Source organism: Furipterus horrens, unplaced genomic scaffold (assembly GCF_987537825.1).
Source record: "Furipterus horrens unplaced genomic scaffold, mFurHor1.1.pri manual_scaffold_3, whole genome shotgun sequence".
In the NCBI taxonomy this organism is placed as follows: domain Eukaryota; kingdom Metazoa; phylum Chordata; class Mammalia; order Chiroptera; family Furipteridae; genus Furipterus; species Furipterus horrens.
The window spans coordinates 29,737,049-29,757,388 of NW_028327173.1; the positions used below are offsets into that span (position 1 = coordinate 29,737,049).

At 55.0% G+C, this 20,340-nt stretch overlaps 3 protein-coding genes across 5 annotated transcripts; all 3 read left to right on the top strand.

Annotated features, from left to right (window-relative positions):
* Nucleotides 1–537: 537 nt before the first annotated feature.
* DPH2 (diphthamide biosynthesis 2) lies at nt 538–4,120 on the top strand. Its single transcript, XM_090271596.1, has 6 exons — nt 538–872; nt 1,074–1,186; nt 1,451–1,674; nt 1,909–2,592; nt 2,675–2,851; nt 2,932–4,120. The coding sequence occupies exons 1-6, from the start codon at nt 726–728 to the stop codon at nt 3,054–3,056; spliced, it is 1,470 nt and encodes a 489-aa protein (XP_090127722.1). The 5' UTR covers nt 538–725; the 3' UTR covers nt 3,057–4,120.
* A 1,778-nt stretch (nt 4,121–5,898) lies between these two features.
* ATP6V0B (ATPase H+ transporting V0 subunit b) lies at nt 5,899–9,122 on the top strand. The gene is made up of 8 exons (XM_090269296.1): nt 5,899–6,082; nt 6,831–6,879; nt 7,096–7,179; nt 7,314–7,391; nt 7,557–7,626; nt 7,705–7,756; nt 7,920–8,110; nt 8,826–9,122. Exons 1-8 carry the CDS (start codon nt 6,016–6,018, stop codon nt 8,850–8,852), a joined length of 618 nt encoding a protein of 205 aa, XP_090125422.1. The 5' UTR covers nt 5,899–6,015; the 3' UTR covers nt 8,853–9,122.
* Nucleotides 9,123–10,263: 1,141 nt separating this feature from the next.
* Nucleotides 10,264–20,061, top strand: B4GALT2 (beta-1,4-galactosyltransferase 2). Of its 3 annotated transcripts, XM_090269298.1 has the most exons (8): nt 10,264–10,630; nt 10,866–11,012; nt 12,147–12,502; nt 12,720–12,955; nt 15,907–16,097; nt 16,295–16,417; nt 16,532–16,636; nt 19,196–20,061. In XM_090269298.1, exons 3-8 carry the CDS (start codon nt 12,199–12,201, stop codon nt 19,344–19,346), a joined length of 1,110 nt encoding a protein of 369 aa, XP_090125424.1. In that variant the 5' UTR covers nt 10,264–10,630; nt 10,866–11,012; nt 12,147–12,198; the 3' UTR covers nt 19,347–20,061. The 3 variants fall into 3 exon arrangements, with proteins under 3 accessions (XP_090125424.1, XP_090125425.1, XP_090125423.1); XM_090269299.1 differs by lacking the exon at nt 10,866–11,012; XM_090269297.1 differs by lacking the exon at nt 10,866–11,012 and having other exon boundaries at nt 10,493–10,550.
* Nucleotides 20,062–20,340: the final 279 nt, after the last annotated feature.

Genomic DNA, 20,340 nt, shown 5'->3' on the forward strand with positions numbered 1-20,340 from the left:
CCCATGATACAGTGAGGCCACGATAAGTGAACCGTGATATAGAGAGGGTCTATAGCGCCTGGTCAACAGTAAGTGCTCAATGTTTGCCTGACTGACCAACTATAAAGATAATAGCAATGCTTTTAGTACATGTGATATGCGAAAGACTACTACTTTTAAAGGTTTTACATCTAAATTGTTTTGACTCAATCCTATTAGGAGTACTATTGCTACAAGCCCCATTCTTCAGATAAGGACACAGCCATGGGGATATTGGAGCCACTCAAACTGCAGTAGTTATTTTCTTGGAGTGGGTGTTTGTGAGGGCAGACACAGACTGGGCTGAACCCGAAAGCTCCCATCTGCTGGAGAAGAGGAACAGAGAACTACAACATCCATAAGGCTATGCGCCGCCTCCTGAAGCACTTCCCATTGGCCTTGGGCTCTGAGGCCGGCCGTTGGTTATGGCAGGTTTGGTGGCGAGGATTGGAAGGCGGGAGCTGTGCTACTTGATTGGTACAATTGCTATCAGGCCTGCCTTAACCCGGAAGTAGTCTCTCCAGTTGGCTCACGTGTAGTGGGGATATGCGAGTTTGGGTATGCGGAGGGTTGGTCCGTGGGATGTGGACTGACTGATCCCTAATTCTTCGCCCTCACCAAGAGACTCAGACCCACTGAAGGCCGGTTTTGAAGACGCGGGGACCGAGGGAGGTCCCCGCTGCCTTCTGCCACCTAAGCTGTGCCTCATGGAGTCTACTTTCAGCAGCCCCGCAGAGGCGGCGCTGCAGCGGGAGGCGGAGGCAGCGGGGCTGCTCACTCCTCTTGAGGACCTCGACCGAGTATACGAGCTGCAGCGAGTCGTGGAATTTGTCCGAGACCTGGGGTGTCAACGGGTGAGGGCAGGTTAGGGAGGAGTGGCTCATCTCTCTGGGGGTAGGTGTCCCAGAGGATCAGGATGTTGGAATATAGGGAAGGGGCACCTCTGGGACTAGGGTCTTTGAAAGTTGGTTGAGTAGGGACTTGGGGAAGGTTTTCCTTGATGAAACACTGGGTGAAGGAGATGCCGTTTCTGACTCCGTGATTTATGCTTACAGGTGGCCTTGCAGTTCCCTGACCAGCTATTGGGAGATGCTGGAGTTGTGGCTGCACGACTGGAGGAGACCTCGGGGTCGAAGATGTTCATTCTGGGGGACACAGCCTATGGCAGGTGTGAACTTGAGCTAAGGATGGCGTGTAGGGTAGACCTAGGGATCCAGGGCTTGTGGTGTTCCCCTTCTCTGGCAGTGCACCTGCCCCTAATTAATGGCTGTGTTTCTTTTCGATGATGATTGATGACTGCCTTCCTGGTACTAGCGCCTTTCAATGACAGTGTATTTTCATAACATCATTTTCTTCACTGGTCACATTTCCCATTGATGACAGCAACTCTCTTCCTGGTGAAACCCCTCTCACTAATGGTTCTCCCCCACAGCTGCTGTGTGGATGTGCTGGGGGCTGAGCAAGCTGGAGCTCAGGCCCTTGTACATTTTGGCCCTGCCTGCTTGAGCCCTCTAGCCTGCCCACTACCGGTGGCATTCGTCTTTGGTGAGCGTTCTGTGGCCTTGGAGCTCTGTGCCAAAGCCTTTGAGGCCCAGAACCCAGACCCCACAGCTCCGGTGGTGCTGCTGAGTGAGCCGGCCTGCGCCCATGCTCTGGGTGAGGGGTTTTGCCTGTGCATGCAGGGAGGGTGGGTCTACTACTTTGTGCTTTATTTCCCCATTTCAGTACACTCCCATAGAATTCTTGATATGGCCTTGACCTCAGCTTTTTTTTTTTCTTTTTTTTAATTATATTTTTTGCCTTTGCTTTTGGGTCACACTTGGTCTTCTGGGGAGTAAGGGAGCTCTTGCTTTGCCATGCCCCAACTCTGATACCACCTCCTTCTTCCAGAGGCGTTGGCCACTCTACTGTGCCCACGGTACCGGGACCTGCTTGTCTCCAGTCCAGCTCTTCCCCTGCCAGTGGGCTCCCTCAATCCAGAGCCTGAGCCCCTGGAGCGTTTTGGGCGTCGCTTCCCCCTGGCGCCAGGGAGGTGTCTAGAAGAATATGGTGCTTTCTATGTGGGAGGCTCTGGGGCCAGCTGTCAGCCTGACCTTGACCCTGACCTGAGTCGGCTGCTCTTGGGTTGGGCACCAGAGCGGCCCTTCTTTTCCTGCTGCCCAGACACTGGGAGGACTCATGATGAAGGTGCCCAGGCTGGGCGGCTAAGGGCACGTAGACGCTACCTGGTAGAGAGGGCCAGAGATGCTCATGTGGTAGGGCTGCTGGTGGGCACACTGGGAGTGGCCCGACACCGTGAGGCACTGGCACACTTGCGGAACCTGACACAAGCTGCCGGCAAGCGAAGCTATATGTTAGCTCTGGGGCGGCCCACACCTCCTAAGCTTGCCAACTTCCCTGAGGTCGATGTCTTTGTGCTGTTGGCCTGTCCTCTTGGTCCTCTAGCTCTGCAACCTTCTGGTAGCTATTTCCGGCCTGTGTTGTCACCGTGTGAGCTGGAGGCTGCCTGCAACCCTGCCTGGCCATCTCCAGGGCTGGCTCCCCACCTCACACACTATGCGGACTTACTGCCTGGTAAGTGGTAGGGCATTGCCTGAGCTGGAAACACTTGGGGCATGGAATCAGGGCCAGTATGGATCATCTATCTCCTTCTTAGGCTCTCCCTTCCACGTGCCCCTCCCACCACCTGAGTCAGAACTCTGGGACATCCCAGATGTGTCACTCATTACTGGGGAGCTCCGACCCCCACCTGCCTGGAAGCCATCAAATGATCCTGGATGCTCAGCCCTGAACCCGCGACCTCAGCTGGAGCTAGTTGAGAGCAGCCCTGCAGGTAAGTGTGCCAAGTCTCCACTGCCATCTGAACTCTTCCCCAGATTCAGCCCACTCAGCTTCAGTCCCCTCCTTTTTCAGCCTCATTCCTTTGTTCCCGGAGCTGGCAAGGGCTGCAGCCTCACCTGGGTCAGACACCAGTGACAGGAGCCGTGAGTGGAAGACGGGGAATTGCCATCGCCTATGAGGATGAGGGAAGCAGCTGATACCACTTGGGGCCAGAGACACAGATGAATCACTGCTAACTCTTGCAGTCCCGGGCACTTCAGGAGCTGCAGGCTTGGGTGCAGGTGTGGCCAAGTCTAAGAACCACACCATGCACAACCGGTCCTGAAAAGGGCATTATTTATGCATTCATTTGTTGCTTCTTTTGTGTCCTGACCAAGAGATCAAACCCGCAACCTTGGCATCTCAGGACGATGCTCTAACCAACTGAGCTCCAACCAGGGCCTACAACTCTTTTGTTTTCCACATTTCTGAGGATCTGAGCATTGTCCAGGTATTGAATAAGCAAGTGAACAAGGGGGATGTGGTCCTTACCCTTAGGGAGTGCCCAGTCTGCTGGTAGAGATTTGTAAACTGACTATGGTAACCACGACAGGGTGGGCACCAAATATGTATTCTCCATACGTTTTCTTTTACAACCAACATATTAAATCTTTACTCCAGACACACCATAAATACCTAAAGAAAACAATGAAAGAAGATGCAACTTTCAATATATTAAGATGTATATCACTATAACAAACCTATACATCAAAATTGAAAGGGATCAACCAGTTGAGAAGATATACATTGCAAATGTAGTATAAACATCTTTAAAATAGATATTTATACACCTCTGAGAAAAAAGTTAGACATTTTGGTACAAAAGCAACATATGTACAAAATATGAACAAAGATATTTAGAAAATGGTAAATACATGTATAAGTGTTACAGAACCCCTGGGCTGCTCCTAATTGAAAACAAACCCACGGGCTCTTTAGTTCGGGGTCCGATTGCCCGCCGCCAGAATTACAACTCTTAATTGTTCAGTTGAGTGAAAAGAAAATTGTTTATTTAACAGTTACACATATCCTTGCCTCCCCCCTACCAAACCTAGCCAGTTATAGGAAGGTCAGAAACACCATTTCCCTACTTCCCAAACACAGTTCAGCTTTACCAGCGGCTGCCAATCATTCAATCTGATTGGGGAGGTCCTTTCTGTGCTGTGGTGCCCTTCAGCTCTCAATACAAAACCGCCGGGATTCTCAGCCTCCTTGCAAATTGTCTTCTGTAAACCGCGTGGATCTCCTCTCCTTCTCCAGAGCACCCCTTCGAACACCCGCCAGCTAGGGAGACAGCCCCAGAGCGCGCTCTCCCTAAAGTGTTCGCAGCTGCCTATATATCCCTGACTGCGTCCTCTGACGCAGTGGGTGTTGCCAACAGTTCTGACCATTCACAGAACCCCACGTAGGCTCTGTGTGCTTTCCATACCGTCCCCTGGTTCAAGACTCCTCCCATCCATCTGAGGCCTTGGAAGCATCCAAGCAATTTTGCATAATGAAAGACACCAGCCACCAGCCTCAGGTGTGTGGAGGCATTCTGAAAGCCGCTTCCTTCTCCCCATCCCCCAGCCACAAACTCCGGGGATTTTTGGACTCCCCCGTTTCTGTAACAGTTGTATATATTTATAAATTCAACAAATAGTTATAAAATGAATAAGATGTTTATAAATAATATGTAGAAATTAAACTATTTGTAGCTGAAAATTCAATTAAAATACAAATTTTGCCTATCAACTGGAAAGAGTTTAAAAGAATAGAATATTGCTGATGAGTAATTGTAATAATTTTTTAAGCTCAAATATCAAAAACATTTGAAGATGTAATCAATAAAACTTTTTTAAATTACAGTTTACATTCAGTATTATTTTGTATTAGTTTCAGGTGTACAGCATAGTGGTTAGACAATTATATGCTTTACCCAGTGTTCCTCCCCCGTACTTCCACTACCCATTTGGCATCTACACAGTTATTACAGTATTATTGACTTTTCACTATGCTGTACTTGACCTCCCCTTGACTATTTTGTAGCTACTAATTACAAACATGTATTGAACACCCACCATGTGCCAGGCAGTGGCAATACAACAGTGAGATCAACAGAAATCCTTTCATGGTGCTTACGTTCTCATGGGTGGGGGAGAGAGGGACAACCAAAACAGCATGCCAAATGGTGACAAGTGTTACGGAGCTATATAAAGCTGGGAAAGGAGAGTTAGGGAGGGGGGGGGGTTGCAATATTAAACAGGATGGTCAGAGAAGGCATTTTGAAGAAGGTGAAAGAAGAATGAAAGGAAGTTCTAGAGAAGCCACATGGGTAATTAGGAGAAGCGGGGAGAACAAGTGTAAAGCCAGTGCGGGGAGGGATGGCTGGTATGAGCAAGGATGCTATTGCAGCCGGAGGAGTTAGTAGGGAAGTAATAGAGAAGTAGGGAGCCACATTGGCAGAGTCCTAGTAGGTTGTTAAGAGGACTATGGCTTTAAGAGTGACATGGGAGCCACCAGGCATTTTAAAGAGGAGAGTGAGGTGATCTTGCTGAAGTTTCCTAAGGATCATCAGGGCAGAGGGGAGCCCAGAGCAGGGTTAGGGAAGGCTCCCTGGAAAAGGGATTTCTGAGGATCTGCAGACGTTAGCCAGGGCTCGGGAAGCACTGTGAAGCGAGCTTCAGGCAGAGGAAACAGATGAGGGACTAGAGCACGACACCCTAGCGGAGCTGGGTAGGAAGGCAAGGGCGGAGGCCCGCGGGATCCGCAGTGGCTCCGGGGGCTAAGCTAGGGAGGCCCGCGAGCAGGTTCGGGTGTAAAGCAGAGCGGAGTGTCCGGGGCTGAGAATTATCGGTCTTGGAAGCCTTGGAGACGAGAAAGGGACCGGTGAGGAGTCCAAGTACTGTACTTCTCCGGTAGCACAAGACTACAACAACCATAAGCCCCGGCGCCTATAGCGCCTGCGTGGCCAGGTAGAGGAACAGCGGGGCCGCGGGGCCTGGCCCGGGTCACGTGGTGCCAGCGCCTCACGTGGGCGAGTCAGGTGACTGTGCGGGGCGGACAGACTGCGGGGCGGACGGTGGACGCAGTTTTCGCTCTGTCCCCACCGACCCGGGCCCCGCCGTCGTTGCCGCCATGACGGGGCTGGCGCTGCTGTACGCCGGGGTCTTCGTGGCCTTTTGGGCCTGCATGATCGTCGTAGGTGAGGCCGGGCCCTGGCGGGCGGGGCTCGCCTCAGGGCCGCGCTTGCCGCTCTGGAGCCCATCGGGGGACGTGGGGTCCCCTGGATACTGGGCTCCAGCGCGGGCTCTGTACCCCGGGCTCCGGGACTCGCCTCACGCCTGTCAGGGCCTCTGACCCAGGCAGAGGAGACCCGGATCTCCAGCTGCTTGAGGAAGGGCCCGGGCGGGGGTAGGTGGGGGCCGCGGAAGCAGCCCCGGTCGCTTTCTGGCGTCACCGCCTCCCTCCACTGTCTCTCGGCCGTCGTCCTTCTCTTGCCCCTGCGCCGGCCTCTCCAGTTCCCCTTTTTTTCCTGGCCGCTGAGCTCCCCTTCGCCCCCGCTCCCAGCTTGTTGGGTAAACAGCGGCGCAGACGGGGCTGGTGGGATCCGGTGGCGCCTGGCCCGAGCTTTCCCTCCCTCCCTTCGCCCGGGGTGCTCAGGCCTGCAAGTGCGCCCGGCCAGGAAGCCTCTTGGTCTGGGAGGTGGTGCCACTGAGTGAGGTGTTACCAAGGGAGTGCCGGAATATGGAGGCCTGAGCCGGGGCGTCTGCATAGACAGCCGTCCCCTCCGGGGGGCGAGGGTCGGGGGCAGCCCGAGAACTGTCCCTGGACTTAGGTGCAGGCAGAGCTGGAGGAGGTGGCTCATGAGCTGGGCAGCAACTTCATGTCTTAAGTTGGGAGCTTCTCTCTCTGGAGAGCAGCCCCTAACCCCGTGTGTCTCACTGCTGCAGGGATCTGCTACACCATTTTTGACTTGGGCTTCCGCTTTGACGTGGCATGGTAAGGGTCGTCGGGGAAAGGGTTCCCTAGGAGCTGCTTCTCTGCAGCCTTCCTTCTATGGTTTGAGCCCCCTCCTCCACCCCATCCCCAGCTGCCTGGGATGTGGACCTTTACGGAAAAAGCCTTTTGCTTTAGCAACCAGCACTGGTGGGGTTAGGTGCATGGGAAGATGAATCCACCAAGGCTGAATTGCTTTCCTCCCTATCTCCACGCCAGGTTCCTGACAGAGACGTCCCCCTTCATGTGGTCAAACCTGGGCATTGGCCTAGCTATCTCCTTGTCTGTGGTTGGGGCAGCATGGTGAGTGTCGGGGTGGTGTGATTGGGGGGTGGGGGTGTTGTGAGTCATGATAGGTGGTGTCACTGGACCCTTAGTCACCCTGAGGGCACTGACAAGCTTGGCCACTGCTCATTGGTTTCTTACCCTTCCACCAGGGGCATCTATATTACTGGCTCATCCATCATTGGAGGAGGAGTGAAGGCCCCTAGGATCAAGACCAAGAACCTGGTCAGGTAAGGTAGGGAACTGCGTTTTGTTTGACCTGACATTCTCTTCCTGACCAGCCTCCTAATGGGGTGGGATGCTAGTGGGGGAAAGGTGGCTGGGGACTCTGTGAGGAGGAGGGTTGGTTTCTTTCTCATCTCTTTCTCCTCTCAACCCCCTTTGCCACCACCCAGCATCATCTTCTGTGAGGCTGTGGCTATCTATGGCATCATCATGGCAATTGTCATCAGCAACATGGCTGAGGTATGGAGGACCAGGGTGGGTTGAGGAATGGGGAAGGGTGTATAGAGTGATTTCTGATTACTTCTCTGCCTCCCTCAGCCTTTCAGTGCCACTGACCCCAAAGCCATTGGCCATCGAAACTATCATGCAGGTAGGTTGGTGTGTAAAGGCAAAAAACTAGGGCACCTGCTTTCTCCCTCCCACCCCCAGTTTAGACTCCTCATTTTGATATTTTGTCACCTGCTTTGGCCTGCTTTGCACAGTTGGGCTGGTCATTGGCCTCAATGCTCTTTTTCTATCCCCCCCCCCCCCAGGCTACTCCATGTTTGGAGCTGGCCTCACAGTGGGCCTGTCTAACCTCTTCTGTGGAGTCTGCGTGGGCATTGTGGGCAGTGGAGCCGCCCTGGCTGATGCACAGAACCCCAGCCTCTTTGTGAAGATTCTTATCGTGGAGATCTTTGGCAGTGCCATTGGCCTCTTTGGGGTCATCGTTGCAATCCTTCAGGTGCTGATTCCGGGGGAGCCTCTGTCTGTCCCTAACCCAGCCTCCCCCTCCTCCAGAGGAGCTGCTGCAGTGCTCCCTTCTCCACCTATAACCATAGAACCCCTGAACAGCTTCTACCACCTGATTCCTAGTTTCTAGTTTCCCCCTTTCGAAGCTTTCAATTTAATTTTGTTTCTATTCTGAAAATACACTGTCCTGTTTTTCCCCCCCTCTGTTGCTTTGTGTCTGTATGTTTCATTTAGTCTGTTTGTTCTATTATTTTGTCTCCATGAGTTGGGATCTTGTCTGTGTTCAAATCAATCTGTCCTAGCGTGTTTGAGTATTTAGCAGGGCCTGCGTGTATATGTGTTGTCAGACAGCATATCTGAATTGTGTGTCTTATCTGACAATGTGTGACTTTGTGGCTAAGGGTCAGCCTGAGGGTCTGAGAGTGACTCTGGGTACCTGACTGGGATGATTCCTGGTGACTGGCACTGTCCATATGCCACTTCTTTCCATCTCTCTGTACCACAGCCTAACTTTGGCTGTCTGACTATCCCCGTTCACCTGTGTTTGTCTGTCACAGCACATCCATGGTGGTTCCGTCTCCCATCTGTTGTCATCTGTCCAGTCTACCATGCCATCATGAGTTTGTTAGGTCTGATCATCTGTCATTTGTCACCGTCATATTCCTGTCCCTACCTGATTTCTCCTGTTCTTTTTTTTTTCTTTGCAGACCTCCAGAGTGAAGATGGGTGACTAGATGATCTGCGTGGGTGGGGCCGTGCCCCACTCTTATTTATTTGTGGTTTTCCTGGGACAGCTGGAGCTGTGCCCCTTTAAACAGGGCTTGGTATTCTGGGCCATCCCTGCACTCACTTCTCGCTGCCCGTCAACTTGGAGGCACTGCCTGACTGGATCCGCAGTGTGGGGAGTGGGTTGCTGATACTGGGCAGCTGTGCACCTGTGGCCCCCTCCACCCCCAGCCTGTCTTCCCAGTGTTTGTGAAATAAATGTGGTATTTGTCTGGGTCGATGTCGCTTCTGTTGCCCTCCTTCACCACCTTCACCTAAGGGTAAACAGGCCTTTAGGCCTCAACCTCATGCCAGCTTCTTGCCACTCATGCACACTGTCTCTGCTCTGGACAGAACTGGCTCCTGGGTGGGATGGGAAGGGTGCTGGGCTGAGGACTCTGTACCCCTTAAAATCTGTATTGAAGGACATGAAGAAGTTGATGGGGGGAGGGTAGGTATGGCCCCAGGTATTTATGTGGTGGAGGGAGGGGAGTGTCCTCGTAGTCCGGTGACCTTGGGATTCTGTCTGCAAAACCTAAATTGGCCATCTCTACTTGCCTGGCTCTACCCTCAGGCATCTGTCACTCTCTACCCAAGTGGGGCTTGAAGCTCATTCATTTGTTTCTGCCTATCCCAGCAACATCCTCTGCCAGTGACTGATTTGATCCCTTGATTCTAGGGCCTTGTCCAGCTCCTCCCACTCCTGTCCAATCTAATCCAACCTCCTGTTACCCTAGAAGCCCCAGCGGCAAACTTTGTACATACCTTTAACTGTCCTGCCGGACTAGCGCCCCCCTTCCGCTGGCCCGTGGCAGATCTTTAATAATACTCCCATCAAGGAGCTGCGAAGAGAGGGGGGGTCTGCTGCATGGGCAACAGCAGACCCTCCATATCACCCTGCCCAGGCTCTGTAGCTTCAGCTTCACTGGAGAGGACACTCCAGCGTCATCGCAAGATGTCGATTCAACACGGGAGGAGACAGATACCGTGTCACTCCCGAGTCGGACTGCACAGCCATTCTCGGCCGTGCAGATAGACTCTTAAGAAGCTACACCATCGTCTCTTGAGACGGACGGCTGCCGACGATGGAGTTGCCAAATCCCTAACCTCTCTGTCCTGGTCACTCCCCGTCGTTGGCCGAGTTTGTGCTCTAACCCAGACCCCACTCCTCCGTGGGTTTGATCTATTCACACCCTCCTGTCCAAACCTCGAACCCAACCCTTTGGATGAGCCTGACCGATTTTTTATGCCCCTCCCCGATCCTCTGCCGCCTCGGTCGCGCTAGCTCCGTATTGCTCCGCTGCGGACTGGGGCGGGCGTCGGAGGCGCGCAGCGGGTGCGGGCGCGCAGCAGGCGGGGGCGCGCGTGCGGGCGCGCCGGTCAGGCCTGCCCCTCCGAGGCACCGTAGCGCGGGAGGGAGGTGGAGGGGCTGTGGTCCATCGGCCCGCCGGTCCGTGGGTCTGCCCGCCGCCCGGCCCCGCCCTGCCTCCCGGGGCGGCTCCGCACCATGGCCCGTGGTGGCGGCGGGAGGCGGCCGGGGGGCCGCGGGGGCTGCTGACCGGGCGGCGGGAGGCGGCGGGGCCGGGCCATGGGGAACGGAGCGGTCTGCAGCCACCGGAGCGGGGAAGCCAGCCCCAGCTGGAGCGGCGCCCCCTGCTGAGCGCCGGGTGAGAGGGGGGCGCGTGCGTCCCCCAGCCCAGGGCCCCGAGATTCCAGAACCGGCGCCGCGATCCCCGCCCAGGACCCGGTGAGAGGCGCTAGTGGCCAGAACCCGGCCTGGCATTACCCCACCCCACCCCCATCCCTCGGCTCCCCTAGGCTCCTCTGCTTCCCCCCCCCCCCCCACTCCACCCCGGCCGCCCTCCTTTATTGTTCTTGATCGCCCCTGCCTCGTGGCACGGGGAGTTGCTCCCTCACGTTTTCCGTGCCTCGGCCCCAGCCCACATCCACTCCCCCAATCCACGTATCCCCCCACCCCCCAGGCTCCACACCCTCCGGGTCTTTGCTGCCTCCCCCGTCCGGGGGTGCCACGGTGCCACGTGTTCAGGCGGCTCAGCCTTCCAGTCCTGCCCAAACGCATCTCACATCTGGGCGGTCAGCCTGACCCATAACCCCTACCCCGAGCAAGGGTGAGAATGTTTGCACGTGGGGCCAGGTGTTGTGAAATGCCCCAGAGCTTGTAGGTATGGCTGTGGCTTTGTTTGTGAGTGTGTAACTCTTGTGTGTTACTGTTACTGCCACTGGGTGTGTCTTTATGTAGTTCTCTGTTTCTGAGTGCAGGTGACTATAGCTGGGCCCAAGGTGTCTGTATGGTTGTGTGATACTATGTATCTGTAAGACTCGCTCTGCCCTCTGAAACACTGTTAGAAGTGGCCACAGAAATGCTGCTGCTCTGTTGCAACCACAGCTGGAGCTGTGGCCCAGGCAGGACTCTCCTTCTGTGCTGAGTACTGCATCTCTGTCCCGCGGGCCCAAGTGTTCTCAGTTCTGGGAATCAGAAGCAGCAGACCTCAAAGAGTTCATCCCAATCCTTGAGGTGTTTGGGGAGAGGTGTCCTGTGCCTCACCCTCTATTCTGATCTCTTGCTCCAGAGAGAAGGGACCCCATAAACACCTTCTCCATATTTGGGGCTGTCTGAATGCTGAGGGCCACTTGCCAGCCTGGTTCCAACTGGCCTGGCTTGCCTGCCACTGGGAACTGTTTGACCAAACCACTGGCCACTGAGCTCCTGGAAGGACTAAGTGAAGTCATGGGCACAAAGCTTAGTAAATGGTCTCCTTTCCCCAGATCATGAGTCCTGGGATGAAAATGCTGTCCTTTGGGGTGTCTCTTCTCTGGGGCACAGGTACACATGTGGGTCTGTAGGTACATGTGTTTCCATGTTTAGGTATGAACCAGTGTGGTCAAGTTACATGTCAATGTTCCTGGGAATGTGTGTGTGTGTGTAAAGTTGTGCAGTAAGGGCATGTACCTAAGTGTGAGGGTATGTGAGGCTGTACTTGCATGTATCAGTGAGGACAAGGAATTCAAGCATACGTGGGTAAGTACTCAGGTGTGTGAAGGTGTATGAGTAGTGAGTTGCCAGACACTGTGTATGTGTGTCTGTTTGCAGGTAGAATGTGAATCCTTGAGTGTCAGAGGTATAAGCAGCTAAGTGTGAGGAGGCTAGTCCATGGCTGTGAGCAGTGGGCAGGAGGTGGGTGGGTAGCCTTGCCCATCTGGCCCTGACCTGCTGTGTCGGTTTCTTTGCTACCCTTGCACAGGCCAGCAGCCGGATGCCCGGGCCCACTGGGCGGGCCAGAGGCCACCTGCGGGATGAGCAGACTGCTGGGGGGGACGCTGGAGCGCGTCTGCAAGGCTGTGCTCCTTCTCTGCCTGCTACACTTCCTTGTGGCTGTCATCCTCTACTTTGACGTCTACGCCCAGCATCTGGCCTTCTTCAGCCGCTTCAGTGCCCGCGGCCCTGCCCGTGTGCTCCACGCAGCTGCCAGCAGCAGCACCGACTGCTCCCGGCCCAACACCACGGCCCCGAGCTCCAGGCTCCCTGAGGCCCCCAGCGTCCGGCCTCGTCCCACGGCTCCCATCCTGCCACCCTGTCCTGACTCGCCGCCTGGTCTTGGTGAGCCTGCAGGGTAGGGCCTGCCTTTAGGGGTGGGCAGAGGACCTAACGATTTTGACTGAGGGAATGGAGTCTTGACCAGTGGGGGTACCAAAGGGACAGGTCTGTTGTAAGAGGGCTGGCTGCTCTTGGATTCCCTTGGCCACCCCCTGAGGGAGAGGGCTGGTGTCCCTGGATTCTGATGAAAGCCTGATTCCTGCCACTGTCCTGCCTGCAGTGGGCCGACTGCTGATTGAGTTCACCTCCCCCATGCCACTGGAGCGGGTGCAGAGGGAGAACCCAGGTGTGCTCCTGGGTGGCCGATACACACCGCCCGACTGCACCCCAGCCCAGAGAGTGGCAGTCATTATCCCCTTTCGACACCGGGAACACCACCTACGCTACTGGCTCCACTATCTGCACCCCATCCTGAGGCGACAGCGGCTGCGCTATGGCATCTATGTCATCAACCAGGTAACTGTCTGTGACCTCTAGAGTGGGTACTAGCCACCAGGGAACCCACGAGCACCCGTGGGTATAGAGCCCATGTGCCTGTTGGTGCATATGTGGGCTTCGGGGCATTCATGGGTCCTTGTCTGCCCATGTTTGTGTGCATATGTGTGTTTCTTGTGGGGGTACATATATGTCGGTGTGCACACAGGAAGATTTGTGTGTGTGTGTGTGTGAAGGCAAGTACATGCCTGTGTCTGTTGGCGTGCACACTGGCGGGTGTATACATGGCCTTAATGGGGATGAGCCCCAGTCTGCCTTTGGTGGGCCCTACCCCATGGTGGTGGAGGCCTAGGATCTGCTGGTGCTGAGGAGGTGTTGAGGGCCCATGGAGAGGAAGAGCTAGCTCCTGAAAGAGGGCTGAAGTCCACCTTAGGGCCACGTGCTGGCCATAGCTGAAGCCCAGGAGGTCAGCTCACTGTCTGAGCCCTGCATGGGCCTGGCCAGGGCTGGCTACTGGGCCCTGGAGAGGATCTGACTCAGGCCCTCGTCCCCACAGAGAACTCCCAGACTTGGACTTGGGTCACTGTAGACTCCAGGAGAATGGTGTGTGACTGGAGTTGGAACAGGGAGCTGTGGGAGCACCGCTGGGCCTGGTCTAGCCTTGGACTTGGGAAGTGACAGTTGAGATGGATCTTGAGGGAGGAATAGGCATCAGCTGGCAGAGGGACTGGAGGAGGCAGAGGGACCTGGAAGACTCAGGCCCTGAAAGAGAAGTGGTCTCGTGTTCAGGAATTGTTGGCTGAGGTGTGGGGTCCAAAAGGAAGGGTGGGTTACAAGGATGAAGCTGGAGGGGCTGATGGAGGCCAAATCCAGAAGGGTCTTAGGAGGCATGTTAAGCACTTGAAATCCGTCCTGGAGGTGGTGGGGCACTATTGTAAGGTTTTCAGGGGGGAACAAAGTATGTGTTTGCTTATAGAAAGATCATTCTGATTGCACGTGGAGCATGCGATGGAATGGAGAGACTAGAGGCAGGGTGACCAGTATGTTGAGGAAAGCAATTGTGAGCATGCACGTGAGTTGGGCAGTAGTTGTGGGCTGAAAGGGAGGATGTGACACGGGCGGTGGAGAGATGCCAGGACAGTGTGAGTGCTTTTATCTTGGCTTGTCACTATGCGGACGGCTGCACCTGTGAGCAAGATGGAAACACAGGAACCAGACCAGATCTGGGGGAGAGCGTGACTCGGAACCCTTTTCTGCAGGTGATGAGTTTCAGTGCCTAGGGGACATGTGAGAGGAATGATTAGCAGGCAGTTGGACAAATGAGTCAACCTAGGAGTGAGGTCTGACGTGGAGAGGGGGATCTGAGAGCCACAAGTATGTAGATACTAGTCCCTAAAACCAACACCTTCCAAACCTGCCCAGGGAGCATGAGACCTGAGCGGAGAAGGCCAGTGTGCAAGGGACAGGTGGAGAAAGAGAACTCGCCACAGAGGCTGCCAAGGTTGGCAAGAAAGGTTTGAGGAGATCCAGGAGAGTGTGGTATCCTGGGCGCCCAGGAATAAGTGTCGGGAAGGAAGCGTGGCAAGTGCCTGAGCTCTGCCGGGGGAGTGAGGAAGGATGTGGACCAAGAAGCGTCCGGTGGATTTAGTAACAAGGTGGGCCCAGTGAGAGCCATTTCAGGGGCATGGTGTGGGCGGAAGCAGATTGCAGTGGGTTGAAGAAAGAATCAGATTTGACAGAATGGAAATAGGCAACGGAGACAACTCCTTTAAAAAAAAAAAAACCTCGCTACCAAGGGACAGCAAAAGGTAGGGTGGTAACTAGAGGGAGGTTTTTGTTCCAGATGGGAGGGACTTGAGCATGCTTATTAGCCGTGTGGAAGAAACCAGGGGCTCCTGGGTGGTAAGAGGTTTTGAGGAACCAGGAGATAATGGACAGTTGCCCCAAGGGCTGGGGGGAGAGCCGGTGCAGGGGAGGAAGGAAAGAGAACAGGGTGCTGGGCAGTTCAGGGTTCCAGGGGAGCAGCTCCCACCCCATCAGGCCCAGGCAGGCTGGTAGAGAGGAAGGGTCATCATTCCTTCTGTCCTTCCAGAAGAGCCCACTCAAAGACCCCCTGTAGAGGAGCCTCTCTGGCTCCAGCCCGGAGACCATAAGTTGGGACCCGAGGCTCACTGGACCATGATTGCCTGTAGAGCCCGTGCTTGTCCTTTTCCTGGGAGACAAGTGAGCCTAGCTTGGTCCTGTCCTGGTCTCAGAGGCTCCCCAGGGAGTTGGACGTAGATCCAAATGAGCCAGAGGGGACAGGGACTGAGGCTTGGTAGCGCAGTCCCCATGGTTCCTGCATCTCAGACACCGGCCATTGGGGGCGTTCGTTGTTTGTATCACTTTGTGCATGTGCTCAGCAGGGAGGCAGTGTGCTCAGGGACGCTCATGACCAGCATCCCAAGGGGCACAGAGAGGACACCTGGCCAAAGATCAGGGCCACAGAGCATGCTCGAGTGAATGAATGATTGAAGTAAAAGCTCTAAATCTGAGTTTCGGTGGATACTAGCAAACATGAAGCACACAGGCCGGAAAGGGTAATGATACTGTGGCAGGGAGGGTGGGTCACGGAGGCCTTGCAGGCAGGGGTTTGACAGGCAGAGGAGTGCATTCCAAGCAGGGGAACACTGACAGCAGAACCAAGGCAAGGAGGGGTATGGCATGTGCTGGGGCCACTGAGGAATGCAGTGCAGCTGAGCCTTGGCGCCTGAGGGCAGTGGCCAGAGACAAGACTGGAGCCAAATCCTGAAAGGCCTTGGAAGGCTAGGTCCAGGGTAAGGAGCTCGACTTGATCCTAGGGGTCTATAGGTGCTACATAGGGGTTCGGGGATGCATAGTAGGCCTGTAGGAGCTGCTCTGGACAGTGGTCAAGTGGCAGGTGCTTGCCAGTCACAGGCCAAGAGCTGACCTGTCCCCTCCACCAACCCCAGCATGGTGAGGACACCTTCAACCGGGCCAAGCTGCTCAACGTGGGCTTCCTAGAGGCGCTGAAGGAGGATGCCACCTACGACTGCTTCATTTTCAGTGACGTGGACCTGGTCCCCATGGATGACCGCAACCTGTACCGCTGTGGCGACCAGCCCCGCCACTTCGCCATTGCCATGGATAAGTTTGGCTTCCGGTGAGAGTTCTCTTTTCAGCTGGACCCAGAACTCCCCACCCCCATCCCCACCTTCCCTACCACATGTAGGCCCTCCCTCCCAGCCTCAGTGCCCCCCTTGCTCCTGGCCCCTGGACCCACTCTCCTCCATCCCATCTCCATCCTCCGTCTGGAATCCCCTCAGGCCCCTCACTGACGCGTGCCCTCCTACCCAATAGACTGCCCTATGCTGGCTACTTTGGAGGCGTGTCGGGCCTGAGCAAAGCCCAGTTCCTGAGAATCAATGGCTTCCCCAATGAGTACTGGGGCTGGGGTGGTGAGGATGACGACATCTTCAACCGGTGAGTAGGAACAGGTGGGGAGTAGCCTGGGTACGTGAGAGGGTTTGGCACAGACGGGGCAGGGCTCCTTGCCCTTCCTGGTGCCTGCTTCAGTCCATCTGTCCCTGTCCCCAGGATTTCCCTGACTGGGATGAAGATCTCACGCCCAGACATCCGCATAGGCCGCTACCGCATGATCAAGCACGACCGGGACAAGCATAACGAGCCCAACCCTCAGAGGTGACCCCCAGCACACCTGACCCCAAGGGCCCCTAACCCTTTCCTTGGGTGATCGCAAGGCCCCTGACCCTTGACTCTTAGAGATGAATCAGTACCTCTGATCCCTGTTCCACACCCCCAGCTCAGCTTTAGCCCAGACAGCTCTCACCCCTGGCCTGATTCTTAGGACTAAAAAGTAAAGGCAGGCCTCAAATTATCATTGAGTAGACTGCATTCATCGATGTCCTCACAGATGTCACTGGGGCCAGATAGGGTGAGAGATAGCAGGCACTGGGCTCAGCTTTTGGACCTGGGACTTAACAGAGGTAGCCTCAGCGCTGGACGTGTGGGTGGGGATGGAAACAGTACTGACCCCTCTGAGACTGGAGTAGGCAGCTCTGTTTCTGAGGCTGTGGCAGTATTTGTTGTCTGGTACCAGCTGGCAGAGATGCCTGAGGGCATGTGAAATACAGATAAAGGCCTTCTCGATACTGTTCAAGAACTATAGGGTGGCAAAGCTTGTGGGCAAGACGGGCCCAGAGCTGGGGATCCCACATGAAGTTCATTCTAGGAAGGGAGTCAGGCAGTTAGAGCACACAGTGATCAGGGCAAGGTGCTGTCCTGGCAGAGAGATGGTGGGAGGCTTCCTGGAGGATGTGATAGGAAACTGGAGTTTGACAGGAGTTATTTATTCAACAAGTATTTGTCACACACCTACCTTGGGCACAGTGCTGTATTCACCAGGAAGAGGCCAGTTTGGATAAAAGGAAATAACATATGTAGGAGTCTGGAGTGAGAGCATGCGCAGTATATGTTCAGAGCCCAAAACTCATGGGTATTAAAATTTCTGAGGGCTGAGGCTGACCGTAGAGGGGGTCAGCGCTGGGTATTCAGGGTCTCAGATCCCACGTTGGGAGCTTGTCCAAGGGACGTTGGGAGTCATGGAAGGGCTTTAAGCAGGGAAGAGGCAAGATCAGATTTGGGTTTGGAAGGGTCACCCTTGGAGCTTGAAGAAGGCAAAGGGCTGGCAGAGCTGCTGGGTGAGCCGGAGGGAAGCCGACCGGGGTCATGCTGGGGGTGAGGCTGCTGTGTCCTGGCTGGAACAGTGGGTCATTCTGCCCTGGACCCAGGGCATAGGAGAGGGGAGTGCCGCACTGACATCAGGCTGATGTTTGGCAGAAGCATGAAGCACCGAGTGCCGAGGGAGCTGATAAAAAAGCAGTTCAGATAAAAATTGTGCTGAGCAGGGAAGGGACAGAAGACTGGGAGAAGAAACCTCAGGACATCTGAGAGAGAGTGCTTGGTGTTGGGATGGCTGCAGAGAGGGGTCTGAGCTGAGTTCAGAAAGACTGGGAGGACCAAGCAGTTGGCATGAGGATGGGTGTGGAGCTCTACTAAAAGCACTTGCCAGGAGCCTTGGTCCTGTTTCAGGAATAGCCATCACCAGTTAGTGATGTCTGCCTTGGATGGGGAAATGGCAAGACAGCAAGACATTCCCGGCTGAAGGAACTGTGGGAGGTGGTGCCATCTACCTAGCTGCTTTGGCCTCAAATCTAGGAGTTCTCCTGGTTTCCTCTTCCCCTCACCCTACGTGTCCCAACCATCAGCCAGTCATCTCCATGCCAGCCCCCAGACATATCTGCGCCCATCCACTTTTTCCTTTACTACCTTGTCCTTTGCCTGCACTGCTGCGGTGACTTCTCATTGGTTTCCCTGTGTTCCCTTGCCCTTCTGTAGTTCATGTCCCCCGCCCCTCCCTCCCTCACAAACTGGGCTAAAACTCCCTCAGTATGTTCTTGTTCAAAGAATTTTAAAAACTGCTTCCTCTGACTTACAGAGCCCTGCCCATACATGCTGTAACCTTCAAGCTAATCCTACTCTGTTTCTTCCCATGGCCCATTAGCCTCTGGCCACTCAGCTGTGCAAATTCTCATTCCCAGTTTAGGGTCAGCAGGTGCTGTTAGCTCTGTCTGGAATAGTCTCCCTTCTGCTTGCAGCTTGATGTCACACTCTCACCCCTTCCAAATCAGTCTTCTTGGTCTCCCTCTCCCATGTCCCTTAGTACTCGGATGTGCTCCTTGTCTGTCACCTGTTTCCCCTAGTTGTATAGACTTGCCATGAGAAGAAGGACCTTGTTGTTCTGTTCATGGCTGTGTCCCTGGTGCTTAGAGTAGAGCCTGGAACATGGGAACTGCTCAATAAATAGATGGTGAAGGAGTGACTCAAGGATGAGGAACAGGTGGTACAGAGATGGTGGGTGTGGGGAGTAAAGATGATACGTCTGATGCAGGGCACATTGCATTTGAGGTGCCTGTTGGATGCCCCATGTCTGGGTCTAAGGCTTAGAAGGAAGGTCTGAGATGAAAGATTTGTGAGGATGTAGCAATTCTGGACTCACAGGGGTGAGATCTGTTTTGAGGGCAGATGCAAGAGCAAGAGGGCTCCAGGCAGGTGGAGGGTGGAGGGATGGCAAGGAGAACCAAGTCACCCCTGGAAGAAGCCAGGATGGCTAGAGCGTTGGCCCAGAGATACTGGGTTTGGTGGTCAGCCCTGATCTGGACTCATTTCCATCCTGTCTAGGTTTACCAAGATTCAAAATACAAAGCTGACCATGAAGCGGGACGGCATCGCATCAGTGCGTTATCAGGTCCTGGAGGTGTCTCGGCAGCCACTCTTCACCAACATCACAGTGGACATTGGACGGCCTCCATCATGGCCCCCTCGGGGCTGACACTGAAGGACAAAGGCTCCTGTGCCAAGGATTGCTGGCCAGAGGACTGACCTACAGCCTGGCTGGTGGCTGTTCTGTAGGGGATCCCCCAGAACTGAGACTCTGGGCTCTGTTTTCTGAGGGTCTTCAATAGGCCCCCCCAGCTGCACCTGGAAGTTTCAGAACCCACTTTGGGGGCCTTCCATCCTGAGCAGGCCCCTCGAGTGTGGCCCTCTGGGGTCAACCCTCCTTGCCCCTTCCTCCCCAGCCCAGCTCCTCTCACTGTCAGGGTTGGGCCAGCCCCTGCACTGCCTCACCGAGTGGCCTGGGCTAGGTCACTCCACCTCTCTGTGCCTCAGTTTCCCCTCCCTTGAGTCCTCTCGGGCCTGGAAGAATGGGAGGTATGACTAGGGGGCAGTGCCACTTCCAGGGGGACTTCTCAGACCTGGGGATCCCCCTTGCTCCCAGGGGAGGGGAAACCTTTTTCATTCAACATTGTAGGGGGCAAGCTCTGGTGGCCCCCTGCTGAGGAACAGCCCCAGGAGGGGACCAGAGGGGGTGCTGTGTTACTGCCTGGGATCTTGGGGTTGGGCTTTGCATGGGTGGCAGGTGGGAGCTTGGATCAGTCTGGTTTCCACCTCCTGTCTCAGAGAGAAGGCAGTAGCCCCAGGGCCAGCTTGTGTTTGTATATTGCACAGAAACTTGTGTGGGTGCTTTAGTAAAAAACGTGAATGGAGCAGCCCCTTTGTCTGTTTGGGGATGGGAATCTGGGTCCCTGGATCCAGACCCTGGGTGCGTTATGGGAAGGCGTATGGCCCAAACTGTCGGTTAGGCCAGGTCTAGCCTGAGTTGCCCTGCCCCGACTCTACCCCCACTCCCGCCGCTCCAAGCGCAGTGCTCACTAGACTTATGACAGCTCTAAGGGGAAAGGCTTACTCTGCACTGCCTCTGAGCCAAGAGGCAACGAAGTAATAAACCCAGTGGGTTCACATTTCTCGGTTCATTCATCTGTCCT